General features: G+C 39.9%; 1 protein-coding gene across 1 annotated transcript; it reads left to right on the plus strand.

Annotated features, from left to right (window-relative positions):
• Positions 1 to 1,265: 1,265 nt before the first annotated feature.
• Positions 1,266 to 20,697, plus strand: LOC121506607 (interferon regulatory factor 2-like; the record flags this gene model as incomplete). Its single annotated transcript, XM_041782412.1, is given in 6 exon segments — positions 1,266 to 1,590; positions 14,574 to 14,666; positions 14,742 to 14,841; positions 16,037 to 16,213; positions 18,769 to 18,815; positions 20,548 to 20,697. Coding segments are annotated over 6 exon segments (618 nt in total), but the record flags the coding sequence as incomplete, so codon positions are not given.
• Between the last annotated feature and the right edge of the window lie 335 nt (positions 20,698 to 21,032).

Raw genomic sequence — 21,032 nt, forward strand, 5'->3', positions numbered from 1 at the left:
AAGAAATAGCTGGAAGGGTCCAGCTTTATGGAAGTCCCACTGAAACATTTAAGAATATTAAAAGAGGAACTTTTTATAGAATACTTTTAACAAACTGGCTGACAGCCAAAGATGCACTCAAAAACCTGTCCAGGGTTGTATTTTCTGCAGAAACGGGACCGTTATCATCTAAAAACTACTTCCTGTTCGAGGCAAAGTTGAGCTGAACTTCTCAGGTCCTGATCCCAGATAGGAGGGAGAAACTAAAAATACAGTCCACAGACGCTCAGGTACCAGGTTAATGTGAATCTCTTCATTAAACACTGTCAGTGTGTTCCTCTAGACAGAAACAATCCAACCACAGGCGGTTCTAGAGCCTCCTCAGGAGGACCAGAGCCCCCCTGAAATAATTATAACAGGACAAAATACCACAGCAGGGTTTTAAAAGCTTACCAGAAATGGTGCAGATATGTGAATTTGTTCCATGTTAGGCTGCAGAGAATAATTCATTCATTCATTTAAAAATGGTAGAAAACTCCAGAATAAAGAAACACCATTCATTCTGCTCTTTTTAAATGTACATGTTTTTAAGTGTTAAGAAAAAGACCGAGTAAAAAAATAAACTGGGGCATGTTTTGAGATATGAAAGATAAAACATGCAATTTAAAAAAAGATAGTTTTGTTTTCATTAACTTCCCATTTTTGGATTACTTTGTAAATCATTATAGAATTAAAGTAAATAAGTCACTGTGGAGCCATCTTTAAATACGATCATTATTATGGTTGTTCTTATTGTTATGCTGCTGTTGTGGGTTTTTACATGCTCCCAAACAAGTTGGATTGAGAAATTATTATCATTATTATTATCATTTATAATTGTTATTATTATTATTATTATGTTGTTGTTGGTTGTCGTGGATTTTTTGTGCCATCAAAAACAGTTGGAGAAAGAACTTATGATTATTATTAATATTGTATTATTATTGTTGTTATTATTATGATAAATCTACTACTACTGCTACTAATAATAATTATAATATGCTGTTGTTGTCGTTGTTATACTGTTGTTGTGTTTTTTGTTTTTTGTTTTTTTTTTGTTTGTTTGTTTTGTGTGTGTGTGTGTGGGGGGGGGGGGGGGTGTGGGGGTGTGTGTATGTGTGTAGGGGTGTGGGTGTGTGTGTGTGTGCGCGCGCTCCAAAAAATTAGTCAGAGTGAGACCTCCTCATGACGTCTTTCCTCCGCGGGAGCGCGCACGCGGCCAGTAGAAACTTCCGCGACGCCGCTCGAGCCCGAGCCGGAGCGAGAGCGCGAGATCAGGAGGGGGATTTCCAGCGCGAGCCCCCACTTCCCGACCAGTCGTTGTTTCTCTTTCGGTCTGGACCCAGAAACAGAAAAAAAGACGGATTCACTTTCCTTTTTCCTCCTAAATCTTTAAACACGGTCATCGGACAAGACTGAGGCCGCTTCTGTTGATGTGACGGTCGGACTGAGGAGCTCCAGGATCCGGACTAACAGGTAACGGTTGATTTCCGCATTTAACGCTGTTGACTCCGGGACGACATGACGGCCAGGACTACAGACTCTCAGCCCCCCAGAACTACAGACCGAGGAGTAAGTGAAAGTGGATTTACGACGACTGTAGGGATTATTTTCACTTTTCACTCGGTGGGGTTGTGGAGGAGTGACTTCAACTACTGAGCTAGATTTAACTAGTTCAAGACTAAAGTTAACCCGGGTTAATCTGACGCTAGCTGACTCTATCTACAACTAAACTAAACTATCTTAAACTAAAGTTAACCCGGGTTAATCTGACACTAGCTGACTCTATCTACAACTAAACTATCTTAAACTAAAGTTAACCCAGGTTAATCTGACACTAGCTGACTCTATCTACAACTAAACTAAACTATCTTAAACTAAAGTTAACCCGGGTTAATCTGACACTGACTCTATCAACAACTAAACTAAACTATCTTAAACTAAAGTTAACCCGGGTTAATCTGACACTAGCTGACTCTATCTACAACTAAACTATCTTAAACTAAAGTTAACCCAGGTTAATCTGACACTAGCTGACTCTATCTACAACTAAACTAAACTATCTTAAACTAAAGTTAACCCGGGTTAATCTGACACTGACTCTATCAACAACTAAACTAAACTATCTTAAACTAAAGTTAAACCGGGTTAATCTGACACTGACTCTATCAACAACTAAACTAAACTATCTTAAACTAAAGTTAACCCAGGTTAATCTGACACTAGCTGACTCTATCTACAACTAAACTAAACTATCTTAAACTAAAGTTAACCCGGGTTAATCTGACACTAGCTGACTCGATCAACAACTAAACTAAACTATCTTAAACTAAAGTTAACCCGGGTTAATCTGACACTAGCGGACTCTATCTACAACTAAACTAAACTATCTTAAACTAAAGTTAACCCGGTTTAATCTGACACTAGCTGACTCTATCTACAACTTAACTAAACTATCTTAAACTAAAGTTAACCCAGGTTAATCTGACACTAGCTGACTCTATCTACAACTAAACTAAACTATCTTAAACTAAAGTTAACCCGGTTTAATCTGACACTAGCTGACTCTATCTACAACTTAACTAAACTATCTTAAACTAAAGTTAACCCAGGTTAATCTGACACTAGCTGACTCTATCTACAACTAAACTAAACTATCTTAAACTAAAGTTAACCCGGGTTAATCTGACACTAACTCTGACTCATCAACAACTAAACTAAACTATCTTGAAACTAAAGTTAACCCGGTTAATCTGACACTAGCTGACTCTATCTACAACTAAACTAAACTATCTTAAACTAAAGTTAAACCGGGTTAATCTGACACTGACTCTATCAACAACTAAATTAAACTATCTTAAACTAAAGTTAACCCGGGTTAATCTGACACTAGCGGACTCGATCAAAAACTAAACTTAACTATCTTAAACTAAAGTTAACCCGGGTTAATCTGACACTGACTCTATCAACAACTAAACTAAACTATCTTAAACTAAAGTTAAACCGGGTTAATCTGACACTGACTCTATCAACAACTAAACTAAACTATCTTAAACTAAAGTTAACCCAGGTTAATCTGACACTAGCTGACTCGATCAACAACTAAACTAAACTATCTTGAACTAAGGTTAAACTGGGTTAATCTGACACTAGCTGACTCTATCAACAACTAAACTAAACTATCTTAAACTAAAGTTAAACCGGTTAATCTGACACTGCTGACTCTATCAACAACTAAATTAAACTATCTTAAACTAAAGTTAACCCGGGTTAATCTGACACTAGCGGACTCTATCTACAACTAAACTAAACTATCTTGAACTAAAGTTAACCCGGGTTAATCTGACACTAGCTGACTCTATCTACAACTAAACTAAACTATCTTAAACTAAAGTTAAACCGGGTTAATCTGACACTGACTCTATCAACAACTAAACTAAACTATCTTAAACTAAAGTTAACCCAGGTTAATCTGACACTAGCTGACTCTATCTACAACTAAACTAAACTATCTTAAACTAAAGTTAACCCGGGTTAATCTGACACTGACTCTATCAACAACTAAACTAAACTATCTTAAACTTAAGTTAACCCAGGTTAATCTGACACTAGCTGACTCTATCAACAACTAAATTAAACTATCTTAAACTAAAGTTAACCCGGGTTAATCTGACACTAGCGGACTCTATCTACAACTAAACTAAACTATCTTGAACTAAAGTTAACCCGGGTTAATCTGACACTAGCTGACTCTATCTACAACTAAACTAAACTATCTTAAACTAAAGTTAACCCAGGTTAATCTGACACTAGCTGACTCTATCTACAACTAAACTAAACTATCTTAAACTAAAGTTAACCCAGGTTAATCTGACACTAGCTGACTCTATCTACAACTAAACTAAACTATCTTAAACTAAAGTTAACCCGGGTTAATCTGACACTGACTCTATCAACAACTAAACTAAACTATCTTAAACTAAAGTTAAACCGGGTTAATCTGACACTGACTCTATCAACAACTAAACTAAACTATCTTGAACTAAAGTTAACCCGGGTTAATCTGACACTAGCTGACTCTATCTACAACTAAACTAAACTATCTTAAACTAAAGTTAAACCGGGTTAATCTGACACTGACTCTATCAACAACTAAATTAAACTATCTTAAACTAAAGTTAACCCGGGTTAATCTGACACTAGCGGACTCGATCAAAAACTAAACTTAACTATCTTAAACTAAAGTTAACCCGGGTTAATCTGACACTGACTCTATCAACAACTAAACTAAACTATCTTAAACTAAAGTTAAACCGGGTTAATCTGACACTGACTCTATCAACAACTAAACTAAACTATCTTAAACTAAAGTTAACCCAGGTTAATCTGACACTAGCTGACTCTATCTACAACTAAACTAAACTATCTTAAACTAAAGTTAACCCAGGTTAATCTGACACTGACTCTGTCAACAACTAAATTAAACTTTCTTAAACTAAAGTTAACCCAGGTTAATCTGACACTGACTCGATCAACAACTAAACTAAACTATCTTAAACTAAAGTTAAACCGGGTTAATCTGACACTAGCTGACTCGATCAACAACTAAACTAAACTATCTTAAACTAAAGTTAACACAGTTAATTTGACACTAGCTGACTCTATCAACAACTAAACTAAACTATCTTAAACTAAAGTTAAACCGGGTTAATCTGACACTGACTCTATCAACAACTAAACTAAACTATCTTGAACTAAAGTTAACCCGGGTTAATCTGACACTAGCTGACTCTATCTACAACTAAACTAAACTATCTTAAACTAAAGTTAACCCAGGTTAATCTGACACTAGCTGACTCTATCTACAACTAAACTAAACTATCTTAAACTAAAGTTAACCCAGGTTAATCTGACACTAGCTGACTCTATCTACAACTAAACTAAACTATCTTAAACTAAAGTTAACCCGGGTTAATCTGACACTGACTCTATCAACAACTAAACTAAACTATCTTAAACTAAAGTTAACCCGGGTTAATCTGACACTGACTCTATCAACAACTAAACTAAACTATCTTAAACTAAAGTTAACCCAGGTTAATCTGACACTAGCTGACTCTATCAACAACTAAACTAAACTATCTTAAACTAAAGTTAACCCGGGTTAATCTGACACTAGCTGACTCGATCAACAACTAAACTAAACTATCTTAAACTAAAGTTAACCCGGGTTAATCTGACACTAGCTGACTCGATCAACAACTAAACTAAACTATCTTAAGCTTAAGTTAACACAGTTAATTTGACACTAGCTGACTCTATCAACAACTAAACTAAACTATCTTAAACTAAAGTTAACCCTGGTTAATCTGACACTAGCTGACTCGATCAACAACTAAACTAAACTATCTTAAACTAAAGTTAACCCAGGTTAATCTGACACTGACTCTATCAACAACTAAACTAAACTATCTTGAACTAAAGTTAACCCGGGTTAATCTGACACTAGCTGACTCTATCTACAACTAAACTAAACTATCTTAAACTAAAGTTAACCCAGGTTAATCTGACACTAGCTGACTCTATCTACAACTAAACTAAACTATCTTAAACTAAAGTTAACCCAGGTTAATCTGACACTAGCTGACTCTATCTACAACTAAACTAAACTATCTTAAACTAAAGTTAACCCGGGTTAATCTGACACTGACTCTATCAACAACTAAACTAAACTATCTTAAACTAAAGTTAAACCGGGTTAATCTGACACTGACTCTATCAACAACTAAACTAAACTATCTTAAACTAAAGTTAACCCAGGTTAATCTGACACTAGCTGACTCTATCTACAACTAAACTAAACTATCTTAAACTAAAGTTAACCCAGGTTAATCTGACACTGACTCTGTCAACAACTAAATTAAACTTTCTTAAACTAAAGTTAACCCAGGTTAATCTGACACTGACTCTATCAACAACTTAACTAAACTATCTTAAACTAAAGTTAAACCGGGTTAATCTGACACTAGCTGACTCTATCAACAACTAAACTAAACTATCTTAAACTAAAGTTAACACAGTTAATTTGACACTAGCTGACTCTATCAACAACTAAACTAAACTATCTTAAACTAAAGTTAAACCGGGTTAATCTGACACTGACTCTATCAACAACTAAACTAAACTATCTTGAACTAAAGTTAACCCGGGTAAATCTGACACTAGCTGACTCTATCTACAACTAAACTAAACTATCTTAAACTAAAGTTAACCCAGGTTAATCTGACACTAGCTGACTCTATCTACAACTAAACTAAACTATCTTAAACTAAAGTTAACCCGGGTTAATCTGACACTAGCTGACTCTATCTACAACTAAACTAAACTATCTTAAACTAAAGTTAACCCGGGTTAATCTGACACTAGCTGACTCGATCAACAACTAAACTAAACTATCTTAAACTAAAGTTAACCCGGGTTAATCTGACACTAGCGGACTCTATCTACAACTAAACTAAACTATCTTAAACTAAAGTTAACCCGGGTTAATCTGACACTAGCTGACTCTATCTACAACTTAACTAAACTATCTTAAACTAAAGTTAACCCAGGTTAATCTGACACTAGCTGACTCGATCAACAACTAAACTAAACTATCTTGAACTAAGGTTAAACTGGGTTAATCTGACACTAGCTGACTCTATCAACAACTAAACTAAACTATCTTAAACTTAAGTTAACCCAGGTTAATCTGACACTAGCTGACTCGATCAACAACTAAATTAAACTATCTTAAACTAAAGTTAACCCGGGTTAATCTGACACTAGCGGACTCGATCAACAACTAAACTTAACTATCTTAAACTAAAGTTAACCCAGGTTAATCTGACACTAGCTGACTCGATCAACAACTAAACTAAACTATCTTGAACTAAGGTTAAATTGGGTTAATCTGACACTAGCTGACTCTATCAACAACTAAACTAAACTATCTTAAACTAAAGTTAAACCGGGTTAATCTGACACTAGCTGACTCTGTCTACATCTAAACTAAACTATCTTAAACTAAAGTTAACTCGGGTTAATCTGACACTAGCTGACTCGATCAACAACTAAACTAAACTATCTTGAACTAAGGTTAAACTGGGTTAATCTGACACTAGCTGACTCTATCAACAACTAAACTAAACTATCTTAAATTTAAGTTAACCCAGGTTAATCTGACACTAGCTGACTCGATCAACAACTAAATTAAACTATCTTAAACTAAAGTTAACCCGGGTTAATCTGACACTAGCGGACTCGATCAACAACTAAACTTAACTATCTTAAACTAAAGTTAACCCAGGTTAATCTGACACTAGCTGACTCGATCAACAACTAAACTAAACTATCTTGAACTAAGGTTAAATTGGGTTAATCTGACACTAGCTGACTCTATCAACAACTAAACTAAACTATCTTAAACTAAAGTTAAACCGGGTTAATCTGACACTAGCTGACTCTATCTACATCTAAACTAAACTATCTTAAACTAAAGTTAACCCAGGTTAATCTGACACTAGCTGACTCGATCAACAGCTAAACTAAACTATCTTAAACTAAAGTTAACCCGGGTTAATCTGACACTGACTCTATCAACAACTAAACTAAACTATCTTAAACTAAAGTTAAACCGGGTTAATCTGACACTGACTCTATCAACAACTAAACTAAACTATCTTAAACTAAAGTTAACCCAGGTTAATCTGACACTAGCTGACTCTATCTACAACTAAACTAAACTATCTTAAACTAAAGTTAACCCGGGTTAATCTGACACTAGCTGACTCTATCTACAACTAAACTAAACTATCTTAAACTAAAGTTAAACCGGGTTAATCTGACACTAGCTGACTCTATCAACAACTAAACTAAACTATCTTAAACTAAAGTTAACTCGGGTTAATCTGACACTAGCTGACTCTATCAACAACTAAACTAAACTATCTTGAACTAAGGTTAAACTGGGTTAATCTGACACTAGCTGACTCTATCAACAACTAAACTAAACTATCTTAAACTTAAGTTAACCCAGGTTAATCTGACACTAGCTGACTCTATCAACAACTAAACTAAACTATCTTAAACTAAAGTTAACCCTGGTTAATCTGACACTAGCTGACTCGATCAACAACTAAACTAAACTATCTTAAACTAAAGTTAACCCAGGTTAATCTGACACTAGCTGACTCGATCAACAACTAAACTAAACTATCTTGAACTAAGGTTAAACTGGGTTAATCTGACACTAGCTGACTCTATCAACAACTAAACTAAACTATCTTAAACTAAAGTTAACCCAGGTTAATCTGACACTAGCTGACTCTATCTACAACTAAACTAAACTATCTTAAGCTTAAGTTAACCCGGGTTAATCTTACACTAGCTGACTCTATCAACAACTAAACTAAACTATCTTAAACTAAATTTAAACCGGGTTAATCTGACACTGACTCTATCAACAACTAAACTAAACTATCTTAAACTAAAGTTAACTCGGGTTAATCTGACACTAGCTGACTCGATCAACAACTAAACTAAACTATCCTAAACTAAAGTTAAACTGGATTAATCTGACACTAGCTGACTCTATCAACAACTAAACTAAACTATCTTAAACTAAAGTTAACTTGGGTTAATCTGACATTAGCTGACTCTATCAACAACTAAACTAAACTATCTTAAACTAAAGTTAACTCGCGTTAATCTGACACTAGCTGACTCGATCAACAACTAAACTAAACTATCTTAAACTAAAGTTAACTCGGGTTAATCTGACACTAGCTGACTCTATCAACAACTAAACTAAACTATCTTAAACTAAAGTTAAACCGGGTTAATCTGACACTAGCTGACTCTATCAACAACTAAACTAAACTATCTTAAACTAAAGTTAAACCAGCTTCACCTCCTCCACCCCAGCCTCCTCCTTTATAGACTAAACCTTGTTGCACCCTATTTTCAGATTCATGCTTCTATGGATTCAGTGATTTGGAAATAATTTCATTGTTTTCAGTACACACGGTCTTATTTATGGAATTATTCATCGCTTGAATTTGTCGAAAAATACACAAGATTTACCTTAGAATAATTGCGAATTAAATCGAATAATTGGGGGGGGTTGTAATTCGATTATTTTCTCGAATCGTTCAGCCCTAACACCACTATTTTTTCGTGGCATGCTTAATGCACACATGATTGGCCCTCGACCCATCCCGTAGTTTGTGAGATCAGGAAGCCGTGCTGTGGTGAAGCGAGCAGAGATGGATAAAGGACAGAGACTTGTGCATGTTAAGTCCAGCTTTCAGATCAGACTGAAGTTATTTGTAGGGCTGTAGTCAACCAAAGAAAAACTTGGCCGACCAAAATCACACCCAGGCAATTAATTAATTAATCGATTAATTGTTCAGGCAAAAAAAAAATCATTAATTAAAAATCATTACCTCTTTGGGGACTAATTCAGTCCATCCAGGCTCCTCACTGCACCTGCCTGGTACTCTAAATGATCCCTAAACGAACGTAACAAGCCTTTTGAAGCATTAATGTATCTTTTCAGTCTGACTATAATGTAATTAATGGAGAGACAATCGGCGCCCACCTGCCTCTGATCTCCGTGATCCCGGCGCGGTAACTCTTCAAACTCATACAGCCTACAAAATAACCTCAGATCATGGTTTTCATCCATTTATAAGGGTAACTATTAACAGGATCACCTGATCCAGCCCGCGCTGTGTTATTTATGAGCATAAAGCAGGCAGCATGCAGCGTTTATTTACGGAGGTGAGGGGAAAAAAGTTCGCTCGTCGGGACTTAAGACCAGCAGACATGGCCTTTTGTCGCCTCTCCTTTCTGTGTGTCTGTAAGAGAAGCTGACGCTAACGTGAACACTTTAAGAGATTATAAAAAGAGATGATACCACGCAGCCTATTTTCTGACAGGTGAATTAAACTGTCGTGGGAACTGATGCAGTGAGGGAGGGCAGAGCAGAGACACTCAGCAGTGCCACTTCAGTACAAACAGCCTGCATCTTTGTGACGAGTTGATGTGTTGTTTCTGAGCGTTACTGTAAAATATCAGAAAATATCCCGCTCTGCTAGCGTTGTGTGCTTCTCTCCCTGTAATTCCTAGAGCTGCGTTGCTCCTGTCCGCAGCAACACGTCTCTCTCTGTCAGCTGCTCACAGGCTTTTGCCCCCAGACCAACGTCTTGGGGCGGCGGGGTGATTCGCCAACCAGGGTGATCTTGGTCGAACTAAAGCTTTTCGACCAATTAATCGACCAATCGAATTAAAGCTGTCAGCCCTAGTTATCTGCTCTTACTGTGGACATGAACTCAGTTACCCAGAGTTCATAGAGTCGAGTAAAGCCGAGCACACCGCCGCTGCAGAGAGCCGGCCCCCTAGCCAAAGGCCGGCCATGCTGGGTTGTTTACAACGGAGAGGCTCAGACAGCGTGGAGGATGAGGATCTTCTGGAAATCATTCTCATCCAATGGCTGCGCTCGTTAACGTCCTGTGAGAGCCAGTATTATCAGAGAAACCCTGAGTGGTCCAGGAAGGATCCTAGGACATTTAAACCGTCCATGTTCTCTGTGTGTGAGGATCTGCTGTTCAGCTGCTGAGAACCTCAGAGGAAGAAACTTCTAGAAGGTTAGACTCTTCACTGTGGTGTGGTCCATCTGCCGTCCTTGTTGGGCTTCAGTTTACCAGGTTATACTCTCAGCAGGTTTTTGGAGCGTTCAGGATCTTTGAGATTAATGGAGGATTTTTGAACATGTCTGTTGTTTTAGGTTGTTTACAGAAGGAAAGCGTTTTTGTCTGCTGGTGTTGATAAGGGGACTTAAATCTTGAGAGATTTTCCTGTATGGCGCATTAAGAACAGATAAATATGGTGTGATTAATCTGTGATTAATCAAGAGTCAACCATGAAAGTTGTGAGGTTAATCCTGATTAAAGAAAGGAGTCTCCTGACAGCCCTGATAGAGACAGAGTCATGTTGCTCTGTAGTCCTCAGACTAAACGGCTGAAGCGCCGACCCCGTGGCCCCTGAAGGAGGAAACGTACCGCCGTCGTGTCACCCCATTTGACCTGTTGGGGAGCTCGTTCTGGAGTCAGGAGGCGGCGTGCTGGCTCGCTGCAGCGTGAGCAGGGAGTGTCAGTCCAGCAGACTTTTATCATATCACAGACAGCTCTTAAATCAGACGGGTGGGGTGGGTGAACATTGCTCTCTCTGCCTTTAAATGAACAAACTGTGTTCTTTAACTCCTTCCTTTTCCTCCTCTCTCGACCTCTGTCCTGTTTGATCCCTACATGGATTAACCCGGGTACTGGGTCAGAGGACACCACACGGCGGCTGTGGGACATGATTCATTATTAAACGACAGCGTTTCTAGAAAGACTCTTATCTCTGCAGCCCAGGACCAAATCCATCCTCCCAACTGCCCTGGTCCAGGACGGGTCAGTTTAAAGATCAGCTTGAGTCTCAGAGAACACCCCCTTAGTTCTGATTCACATTTCTAGTCTGAGCAATACTTTAATACAAAGAACCTCTTTAGAAAGAGTCGTCAGACCCTCAGCTGGGGAACGTGTCCAGTTTATAATAGAGATGCACCGAAATGAAAATTCTTGGCCGAAACTGAAAACCGAAAATGAGGAAACCAGGGCCGAAAACCGAAACACCGAAAGAAATTATTATGCCAGTTATTAGTGCCATTGCATTTATGGCTATGACTGCGTACTAACCTCACTAAAATCAATTGCAATTGCAAAAATTAACATTAATGCTTCAAAGAATAAATCAATTACAGAATTATGTAAATATTTATTAAGCACCTCATTCCAACAATACACAATATAAAATACAAAATAAAATGTTTAACTTGACCATAATCATGTCTACATTAAATCAGTGGTTCTCAGCCTTTTGTCAGTCATGAACCCCCTGAACAGCTCAAAGCTTTTTGGCCAAAAAGAAAGACATTAAAGAGCTGAGGCAGCCTCTGATTTATCAGACTTTGTCACTGATAAACACTTTCAAATTACAAATATTAGATTTTTTTTCATACATTTTAAATGTTAAAAATGCATGACTAAAGTCATGGCACATCTTCTTTAAAAACTGAGTTAGAAAGGACTAAAAACCTGTAAATAATAAACTAATTATAAAAATGACTTCTCTCTCCTCAGACTGAAATCATGAACTTAGTTATAGATCAGCATTTCTTCACAAAAATAAATCCTAAACATTTTTATGAATGGAGAGGTTGTGAATGCAGTGATTAACAGGCATGCTCCAGTGTGGGTCAAACCATCCTGCCATGGGGGAGACTCAGGGGGTTTAGGGTCATTACATTTAAGAGCCTACAAAATATTAACTCCAGTTTATAAACTTAAGGTCCTTACACTCTATACACAATTTTTTCATACAAATTATTCACACAAAATATTTACATTTGATCTGTAGCGAGTCAAAGCAAGCTTCCTCACCTGCAACAGCATTTGGCAGCGCGACATTGCTGCTGATATTTAAGTAGCGCATTTGCGCTCATGTAGACATGTGGGCCTTCCTGCTGCCTGTCTCCCTCTCTACCAGGCTAAAAAAGAGGCAAAAACACAAGAACTGACTACAGACAGATATGAGGAGGTATCAAACATCAGGTGGTGTTGGAGAGGAGGACGTTTTTGTTCCTCTGTCTGCCTTATTAATCGCCACCACCACCATGAAACTCACACAGCTGGAGCTGTTTCTAAACTAACGGGACTTTAGTGAAATATTTACCACCACAGTCTCCTCTGACCTCAGACATACGGCTGATAAAAGCTCCAGATCAACCAGCTAAATGACTCCTCTGACCAGTCTGGAACACAAACAGGTGAGCCAGTCTGTGGAGAGTTAACTCCTCCCACCGCCAGCCTCAGCTGTGCGATATTATAACTCTGATTGATCATATTTGACATGGAATGAATGAAAAGTCAGTCCCTCCTCTTACAAACGTGGCTGGCAGTGAATGAAACCGTGAAACCCAAAGGCACTGACAGCCTGGCTGTGTGTAAGAGTGCCGCGTTACACAGGAGTGAAGGACAGAGAGGGACACACCTCCTTTTATCTCCCGCTTCAATAAACATCAGTGTTTGTCAGAGGACAGAGAAAACACCGCAGGCGTTCGCAGCACGAATGTGATTTGAGAATGTAATACACACGTGTCTCTCCTGACGTGCAAAGAAAGGCGCTATTTTTCTTCAATAGTCGGCATGTATTTTAAAATCTTGCGTACCCCCTGGAGTGCCTTCACATACGTGTACCCCTATTTGAGAACCGCTGATCCAAGCGCGTGCTGGCCACGGTTTTTGCTTGCGTCATCACAGCGTCGTGTTTCGGCCTTGTTGTTTCGGAGATAAAAGTCTTTCGGCCAAAAATGCACTTTTGTGGCCGAATTTTTGGTGCATCCCTAGTTTATAACATACTTTATAAATATTTCTACTGGGGGTGGGAGAAAACATCGATACAGCATACTGTCGCCATATTTTGTCTGGTGATATATCGTATCGTCTCCTCCACCAAGTATTGATTTTTTCTAATTGATTGCTAATATGACCTGAAGTCTATGATAGTGGAAAATAAAATCAGTTGTTTGTCCAGTGAGGTCGGCAGAGGTGACGATCAGAGAGCAGGAGGAAGTTAGTAACAAACATGGCGGCACCAGAGGAAGGACATTAGGAATACAAGCAGGGCAGGAATGAGACGGACATGACACATGAGGTTAGCATGAAGTGCTACGAGCAAATAAGATACCGCAGAAATACGACAGACATGAGGGCAAGACTAACGCTGAAGCAGCTAACAGTTGGAAAAATGGTATAGACCACAATATATCACAATATATGGTATCACAATACTTCCTCTACTGTAAAATGTCTAAGATCGCATATTACGCTCAAGTATCACGATAATATCATATCGTGGGCCCACCCCTAGTTTCTACATCCATATTAAGTTATAGATTTATTTATAAATGAGATATGAGGCAAAGATGAGACTGTTTATATTAGAGATGCATTAAAGTAAAATATCAGCTAAAAAAGTGAACTGTTAACATACCAGACAACAGTATCATGAGATAGATGACTGCAAACCAACCAGTATTCAGCCCACATATGCCCATTCTCAGGAGAACTTAGCAGGCTTCCTGCTCTCTGATTGGTCAGCATCTTGAAACATTCACTCATCATTAAATGCTGTTTGCAGAAACAAGTAGGTTTGAGCTATTTCTGAGGGTTAGGGTGATGAGTGACTTCAGTAAATGTGATGCAGTTATTTACATGCTGTAAAACAAATCAGTTTAATTTTCATGACGTAATAGTCAAAGTAATTGGGATTCTGATTTTTGCCATCGTGAGTTTATCATCTGTTCTAATCAAATGTAAAACCTGTTAGCAGGCTGCTGTTGAGAGACTCAGACTGTGAGGAGTCTCTCCAAGTTTGACCCTGGTCTTTCTCACCAACAACGTGTCTCACAGGACACGATGCCGGTGGAACGGATGAGGATGCGGCCATGGCTGGAGGAGCAGATCAACTCGTGTCAAATCCCAGGCCTTAAATGGGTCAACAAAGTAAGAGTTTAAGACTCCCACATACACCCTTGCAAATTTTAATGGTTCAGAGCTGACAGATGTTGGTGTCTGCAGGAGAAGAGGATCTTTCAGATCCCATGGATGCATGCTGCTCGTCACGGCTGGGACCTGGAGAAGGACGCTCCGCTGTTCATGAGATGGGCCATCCACACTGGTAAGACAGGAACAGACAGAGTCTGTAGTAGGGATGTTCAGTACTGTTATCAGGTATCAGAGTCTGTAGTAGGGATGTTCAGATACTGTTATCAGGTATCAGAGTCTGTAGTAGGGATGTTCAGTACTGTTATCAGGTATCAGTGTCTGTAGTAGGGATGTTCAGATACTGTTATCAGGTATCAGAGTCTGTAGTAGGGATGTTCAGATACTGTTATCAGGTATCAGAGTCTGTAGTAGGGATGTTCAGTACTGTTATCAGGTATCAGTGTCTGTAGTAGGGATGTTCAGATACTGTTATCAGGTATCAGTGTCTGTAGTAGGGATGTTCAGATACTGTTATCAGGTATCAGTGACTGTAGTAGGGATGTTCAGATACTGTTATCAGGTATCAGAGTCTGTAGTAGGGATGTTCAGATACTGTTATCAGGTATCAGAGTCTGTAGTAGGGATGTTCAGATACTGTTATCAGGTATCAGAGTCTGTAGTAGGGATGTTCAGATACTGTTATCAGGTATCAGAGTCTGTAGTAGGGATGTTCAGTACTGTTATCAGGTATCAGTGACTGTAGTTGGGATGTTCAGATACTGTTATCAGGTATCAGTGTCTGTAGTAGGGATGTTCAGATACTGTTATCAGGTATCAGTGACTGTAGTAGGGATGTTCAGATACTGTTATCAGGTATCAGTGACTGTAGTAGGGATGTTCAGATACTGTTATCAGGTATCAGTGACTGTAGTAGGGATGTTCAGATACTGTTATCAGGTATCAGTGACTGTAGTAGGGATGTTCAGATACTGTAATCAGGTATCAGTGTCTGTAGTAGGGATGTTCAGATACTGTAATCAGGTATCAGTGACTGTAGTAGGGATGTTCAGATACTGTTATCAGGTATCAGAGTCTGTAGTAGGGATGTTCAGGTACTGTTATCAGGTGTCAGAGTCTGTAGTAGGGATGTTCAGATACTGTTATCAGGTATCAGAGTCTGTAGTAGGGATGTTCAGATACTGTTATCAGGTATCAGTGTCTGTAGTAGGGATGTTCAGATACTGTTATCAGGTATCAGAGTCTGTAGTAGGGATGTTCAGATACTGTTATCAGGTGTCAGTGCTGAGGTCTAAGTCTCGACAGTGTTTCTGATGCTGTGATGTATATCTGATGTTCCTGTGCTGAGACTCTGGGGTTTGTCTCTGTAGGTAAATACCAGCCTGGCGCAGACCGCCCAGATCCAAAGACATGGAAGGCGAACTTCCGCTGTGCCATGAACAGCCTCCCAGATATCGAGGAGGTGAAGGACAAGAGCATCAAAAAGGGAACCAATGCCTTCAGGGTGTATAAGATGCTCTCGTCCTCAGAGAGGAGCATGAAGAAAGGTGAGTGCAGCCGATCCTCAGACGTGTGGTCAGAACCTCAACACCTGACCTGATCCACTACGTGGTTCTAACACGGACTTAACAGGTCTGATCGGGGGTTGAGAATCCTGATCAGTGTTTGGGCATGACAGCATCATATCACAGTTTAAAACAAAAGTTTAAAGCCCTCACCAGCAGCCTCGTTTATAAAACTGTGCGTAGGAAAGATCACTACAGCTGGCGTACGCCGGAAACACAGGAAATGCGTGTGCACAAAAACTTTCAGATTTTTAACAGAGTGCGCACGCACGTCCTACGCCTGTTTCCATTTATAAATCACTATCAACTCTAAAGTTGTTGCACGTGAGGGAACACTTTGCCCCGCCCATATGGTGCCTATAGAAGGTCAGGTGAACGCCCTTGATGAATATTCAATGATATCCGTTTCACGATGGACCAAGACGGAAAACGAACGAAAAAAAGAAATTCCACTCAATGTGAGGTCGCGATATTAATAGGAGAGGTGGACACACGCAGAGTCTTATTGGGTGGCCACAGTTTGGGCATCACTAACGCCAGAAAGGCTAAAGAGTGGAAGCGTGTGGCTGATGCTGTAAATAACGTTCCTCAGAGGGTCGGACTGTGGCTGAAGTAAAAAGAAATGATCCGACATAAAAGTGGAGGCGAAAAGGCGCATCGCTCTCATAGAAAGAGTGTCTGTGTGACAGGAGGGGGAAAGGGCACAGAGCTCACCCCCACAGACGACAAGCTGGCGGGGATCACTGGGGAATCCCTCCTGAGGGGTGTGGTGGTGGAGGGGGAGGGGGGACACGGATGCACCACATGCACCAGAGGATCCTGTCATTGATCCTGTCATTGATCGTGTCATTGATCGTGTCATTGATCCTGTCATTGATCATGTCATTGATCCTGTCATTGATCGTGTCATTGATCGTGTCATTGATCGTGTCATTGATCCTGTCATTGATCGTGTCATTGATCCTGTCATTGATCCTGTCATTGATCCTGTCATTGATCGTGTCATTGATCGTGTCATTGATCATGTCATTGATCCTGTCATTGATCGTGTCATTGATCGTGTCATTGATCGTGTCATTGATCCTGTCATTGATCGTGTCATTGATCCTGTCATTGATCGTGTCATTAATCGTGTCATTGATCCTGTCATTGATCGTGTCATTGATCATGTCATTGATCCTGTCATTGATCGTGTCATTGATCCTGTCATTGATCGTGTCATTGATCCTGTCATTGATCGTGTCATTGATCCTGTCATTGATCCTGTCATTGATCGTGTCATTGATCCTGTCATTGATCCCGTCATTGATCCCGTCATTGATCCCGTCATTGATCCCGTCACTGATCCCGTCATTGATCGTGTCATTGATCATGTCATTGATCCCGTCATTGATCCCGTCATTGATCCCGTCATTGATCATGTCATTGATCCCGTCATTGATCCCGTCATTGATCGTGTCATTGATCCTGTCATTGATCCCGTCATTGATCCCGTCATTGATCCCGTCATTGATCCCGTCATTGATCCCGTCATTGATCATGTCATTGATCCCGTCATTGATCCCGTCATTGATCCCGTCATTGATCCCGTCATTGATCCCGTCATTGATCATGTCATTGATCCTGTCATTGATCCTGTCATTGATCCCGTCATTGATCCCGTCACTGATCCTGTCATTGATCCTGTCATTGATCCTGTCATTGATCCTGTCATTGATCCCGTCATTGATCCCGTCACTGATCCTGTCATTTTAATTACAGTTATTATAAATGTAAAACTTTATCTGTCTGGCACATTTTGGGAGCATGGTCCACCTTGTTGTTTATGTGAATGGATGTCATAATAACATGTAGGGTTTGTTTCACACTGACAGAACATGATCGAGTCAATAATAAAGGCTGTGTTTGGGCACGAGCGCGTGCGTTCGCGCACTCCCTCGGGCATCAATGTAAATTTTCTTCTTTTTTTTTGTTTTTGCAAATATATCCCTTATATAAAGTATGTGTTGTGAAATGTGTAATATTCAATTATTTAGTCACAGCTAATGATACCTGCACAGGTGACCAATCAGAAAAACAAAGATGGCTGCAGCTCTGAGAAGGTCTGGAGCATCAGAGAAACTCGAATTTCATATTTAGGTAAAGAAAGCATTAATAGACCCTGTCCCAGCAGTGATGCACGTCCTAACCCATGTTTAATCTGAGTGTGGCTCTCTCCGGTCTGTAGCACCACACTGGCGTTTAATAGAGCTCCGCCCACAGGGCTCTCATTTCCCTCAGATTTTACAGAAGCTGCAGGTCGTCTGGTCATCATAACAGAAGTCTACAACAATGAGACACTGGAGTTACTAGTCTTAATCACTTTTACAGGAATTACTATTTGTGCATGTAAACACCAGGATCCTGAAACTGATTCAAACCTAAACCTAATGACCAGGACTCACATCCATGTGAATGCTCTCAGGAGTAAATCCATACTCACATACTCTTAAGTCTGGAACTATTCCTCAAGGATCTGTGTTTTTCATTCCATGTAGGAAAGAAGAGGACAGACAAGGAGGGGAAGGCCAAGGGAAACCAGGAGGTAAAAATACACCTAACAACCCTTTAATCAGGAGGTAAAATACACGTAACAGCCCTTTAATCAGGAGGTAAAATACACGTAACAGCCCTTTAATCAGGAGGTAAAATACACGTAACAGCCCTTTAATCAGGAGGTAAAATACACCTAACAACCCTTTAATCAGGAGGTAAAATACACGTAACAGCCTTTTAATTAGGAGGTAAAAATACACGTAACAGCCCTTTAATCAGGAGGTAAAAATACACGTAACAGCCCTTTAATCAGGAGGTAAAATACACGTAACAGCCCTTTAATCAGGAGGTAAAATACACGTAACAGCCCTTTAATCAGGAGGTAAAATACACGTAACAGCCCTTTAATCAGGAGGTAAAATACACGTAACAGCCCTTTAATCAGGAGGTAAAATACACGTAACAACCCTTTAATCAGGAGGTAAAATACACGTAACAACCCTTTAATCAGGAGGTAAAATACACGTAACAGCCCTTTAATCAGGAGGTAAAATACACGTAACAGCCCTTTAATCAGGAGGTGAAATACACGTAACAGCCCTTTAATCAGGAGGTAAAATACACGTAACAGCCCTTTAATCAGGAGGTAAAATACACGTAACAGCCCTTTAATCAGGAGGTGAAATACACGTAACAGCCCTTTAATCAGGAGGTAAAATACACGTAACAGCCCTTTAATCAGGAGGTAAAATACACGTAACAGCCCTTTAATCAGGAGGTAAAATACACGTAACAACCCTTTAATAATGAAGTTAGTGAGAGCAGCATGTCTACAATCATGTAAAACCTTGAGCTTCAGTCAAAAACATTAGTGTGACTATTTTAGCTGCGTAGACAAGCTTTAACTACATCAGAGAGTCTTCAGTCCTCTATGGGGGTCGGGTCTAGGACTCAGAGTCTCTATGTTAATGTCTTCATAGAGAGTCCTCAGGTCTTTAGTCCTCTATGGGGTCGGGTCTAGGACTCAGAGTCTCTATGTTAATGTCTTCATAGAGAGTCCTCAGGTCTTCAGTCCTCTATGGGGTCGGGTCTAGGACTCAGAGTCTCTATGTTAATGTCTTCATAGAGAGTCCTCAGGTCTTTAGTCCTCTATGGGGTCGGGTCTAGGACTCAGAGTCTCTATGTTAATGTCTTCATAGAGAGTCCTCAGGTCTTCAGTCCTCTATGGGGTCGGGTCTAGGACTCAGAGTCTCTATGTTAATGTCTTCATAGAGAGTCCTCAGGTCTTCAGTCCTCTATGGGGTCGGGTCTAGGACTCAGAGTCTCTATGTTAATGTCTTCATAGAGAGTCCTCAGGTCTTCAGTCCTCTATGGGGTCGGGTCTAGGACTCAGAGTCTCTATGTTAATGTCTTCATAGAGAGTCCTCAGGTCTTCAGTCCTCTATGGGGTCGGGTCTAGGACTCAGAGTCTCTATGTTAATGTCTTCATAGAGAGTCCTCAGGTCTTCAGTCCTCTATGGGGTCGGGTCTAGGACTCAGAGTCTCTATGTTAATGTCTTCATAGAGAGTCTTCAGGTCTTCAGTCCTCTATGGGGTCGGGTCTAGGACTCAGAGTCTCTATGTTAATGTCTTCATAGAGAGTCCTCAGGTCTTCAGTCCTCTATGGGGGTCGGGTCTAGGACTCAGAGTCTCTATGTTAATGTCTTCATAGAGAGTCCTCAGGTCTTCAGTCCTCTATGGGGTCGGGTCTAGGTCAGTATTAATGTGTCCTTCTCTCCCAGGCTGGTTCTCCAGGCAGGACTCCCTCCACTGGTGGAGTTATCGACTACTCCAAACAGGAAACCATCAAACAGGAAGTCATGGAGCCAACAGTAACAGGAAGTGCCTCAGGTATCCTCCACTGATCTTTGTCTTCGGAGTGTTTTGGTTCGGTTTAGATCTTCAGGGTTAGTTTTTGTTGGTTGAACAAACTGATGGGAGAGTGGATCAGTAATCTCATAACTAGGAATGGGCGATATCCTATCGTTTGGGATATACCGCGAAAAAACTTTCCACGATGAGAAAACGTCCTTTAACCATAATAACGATAAACTACGGTTGATGACGTATGTGTCTGCGATCGTCGCGCACACATACGTCATCAACTGCGCCGCACTCATAACTCCCGTGCAGAAACATAACAAACATGGCCGAAGGCGGCGATGAAACGGAGGATGAGTTTGTTAAACGAGGAGCTACCTCTATTATCTGTAAACGGTTAGGTTAG

This window comes from Cheilinus undulatus, unplaced genomic scaffold (assembly GCF_018320785.1).
Source record: "Cheilinus undulatus unplaced genomic scaffold, ASM1832078v1 Contig10, whole genome shotgun sequence".
NCBI lineage: Eukaryota > Metazoa > Chordata > Actinopteri > Labriformes > Labridae > Cheilinus > Cheilinus undulatus.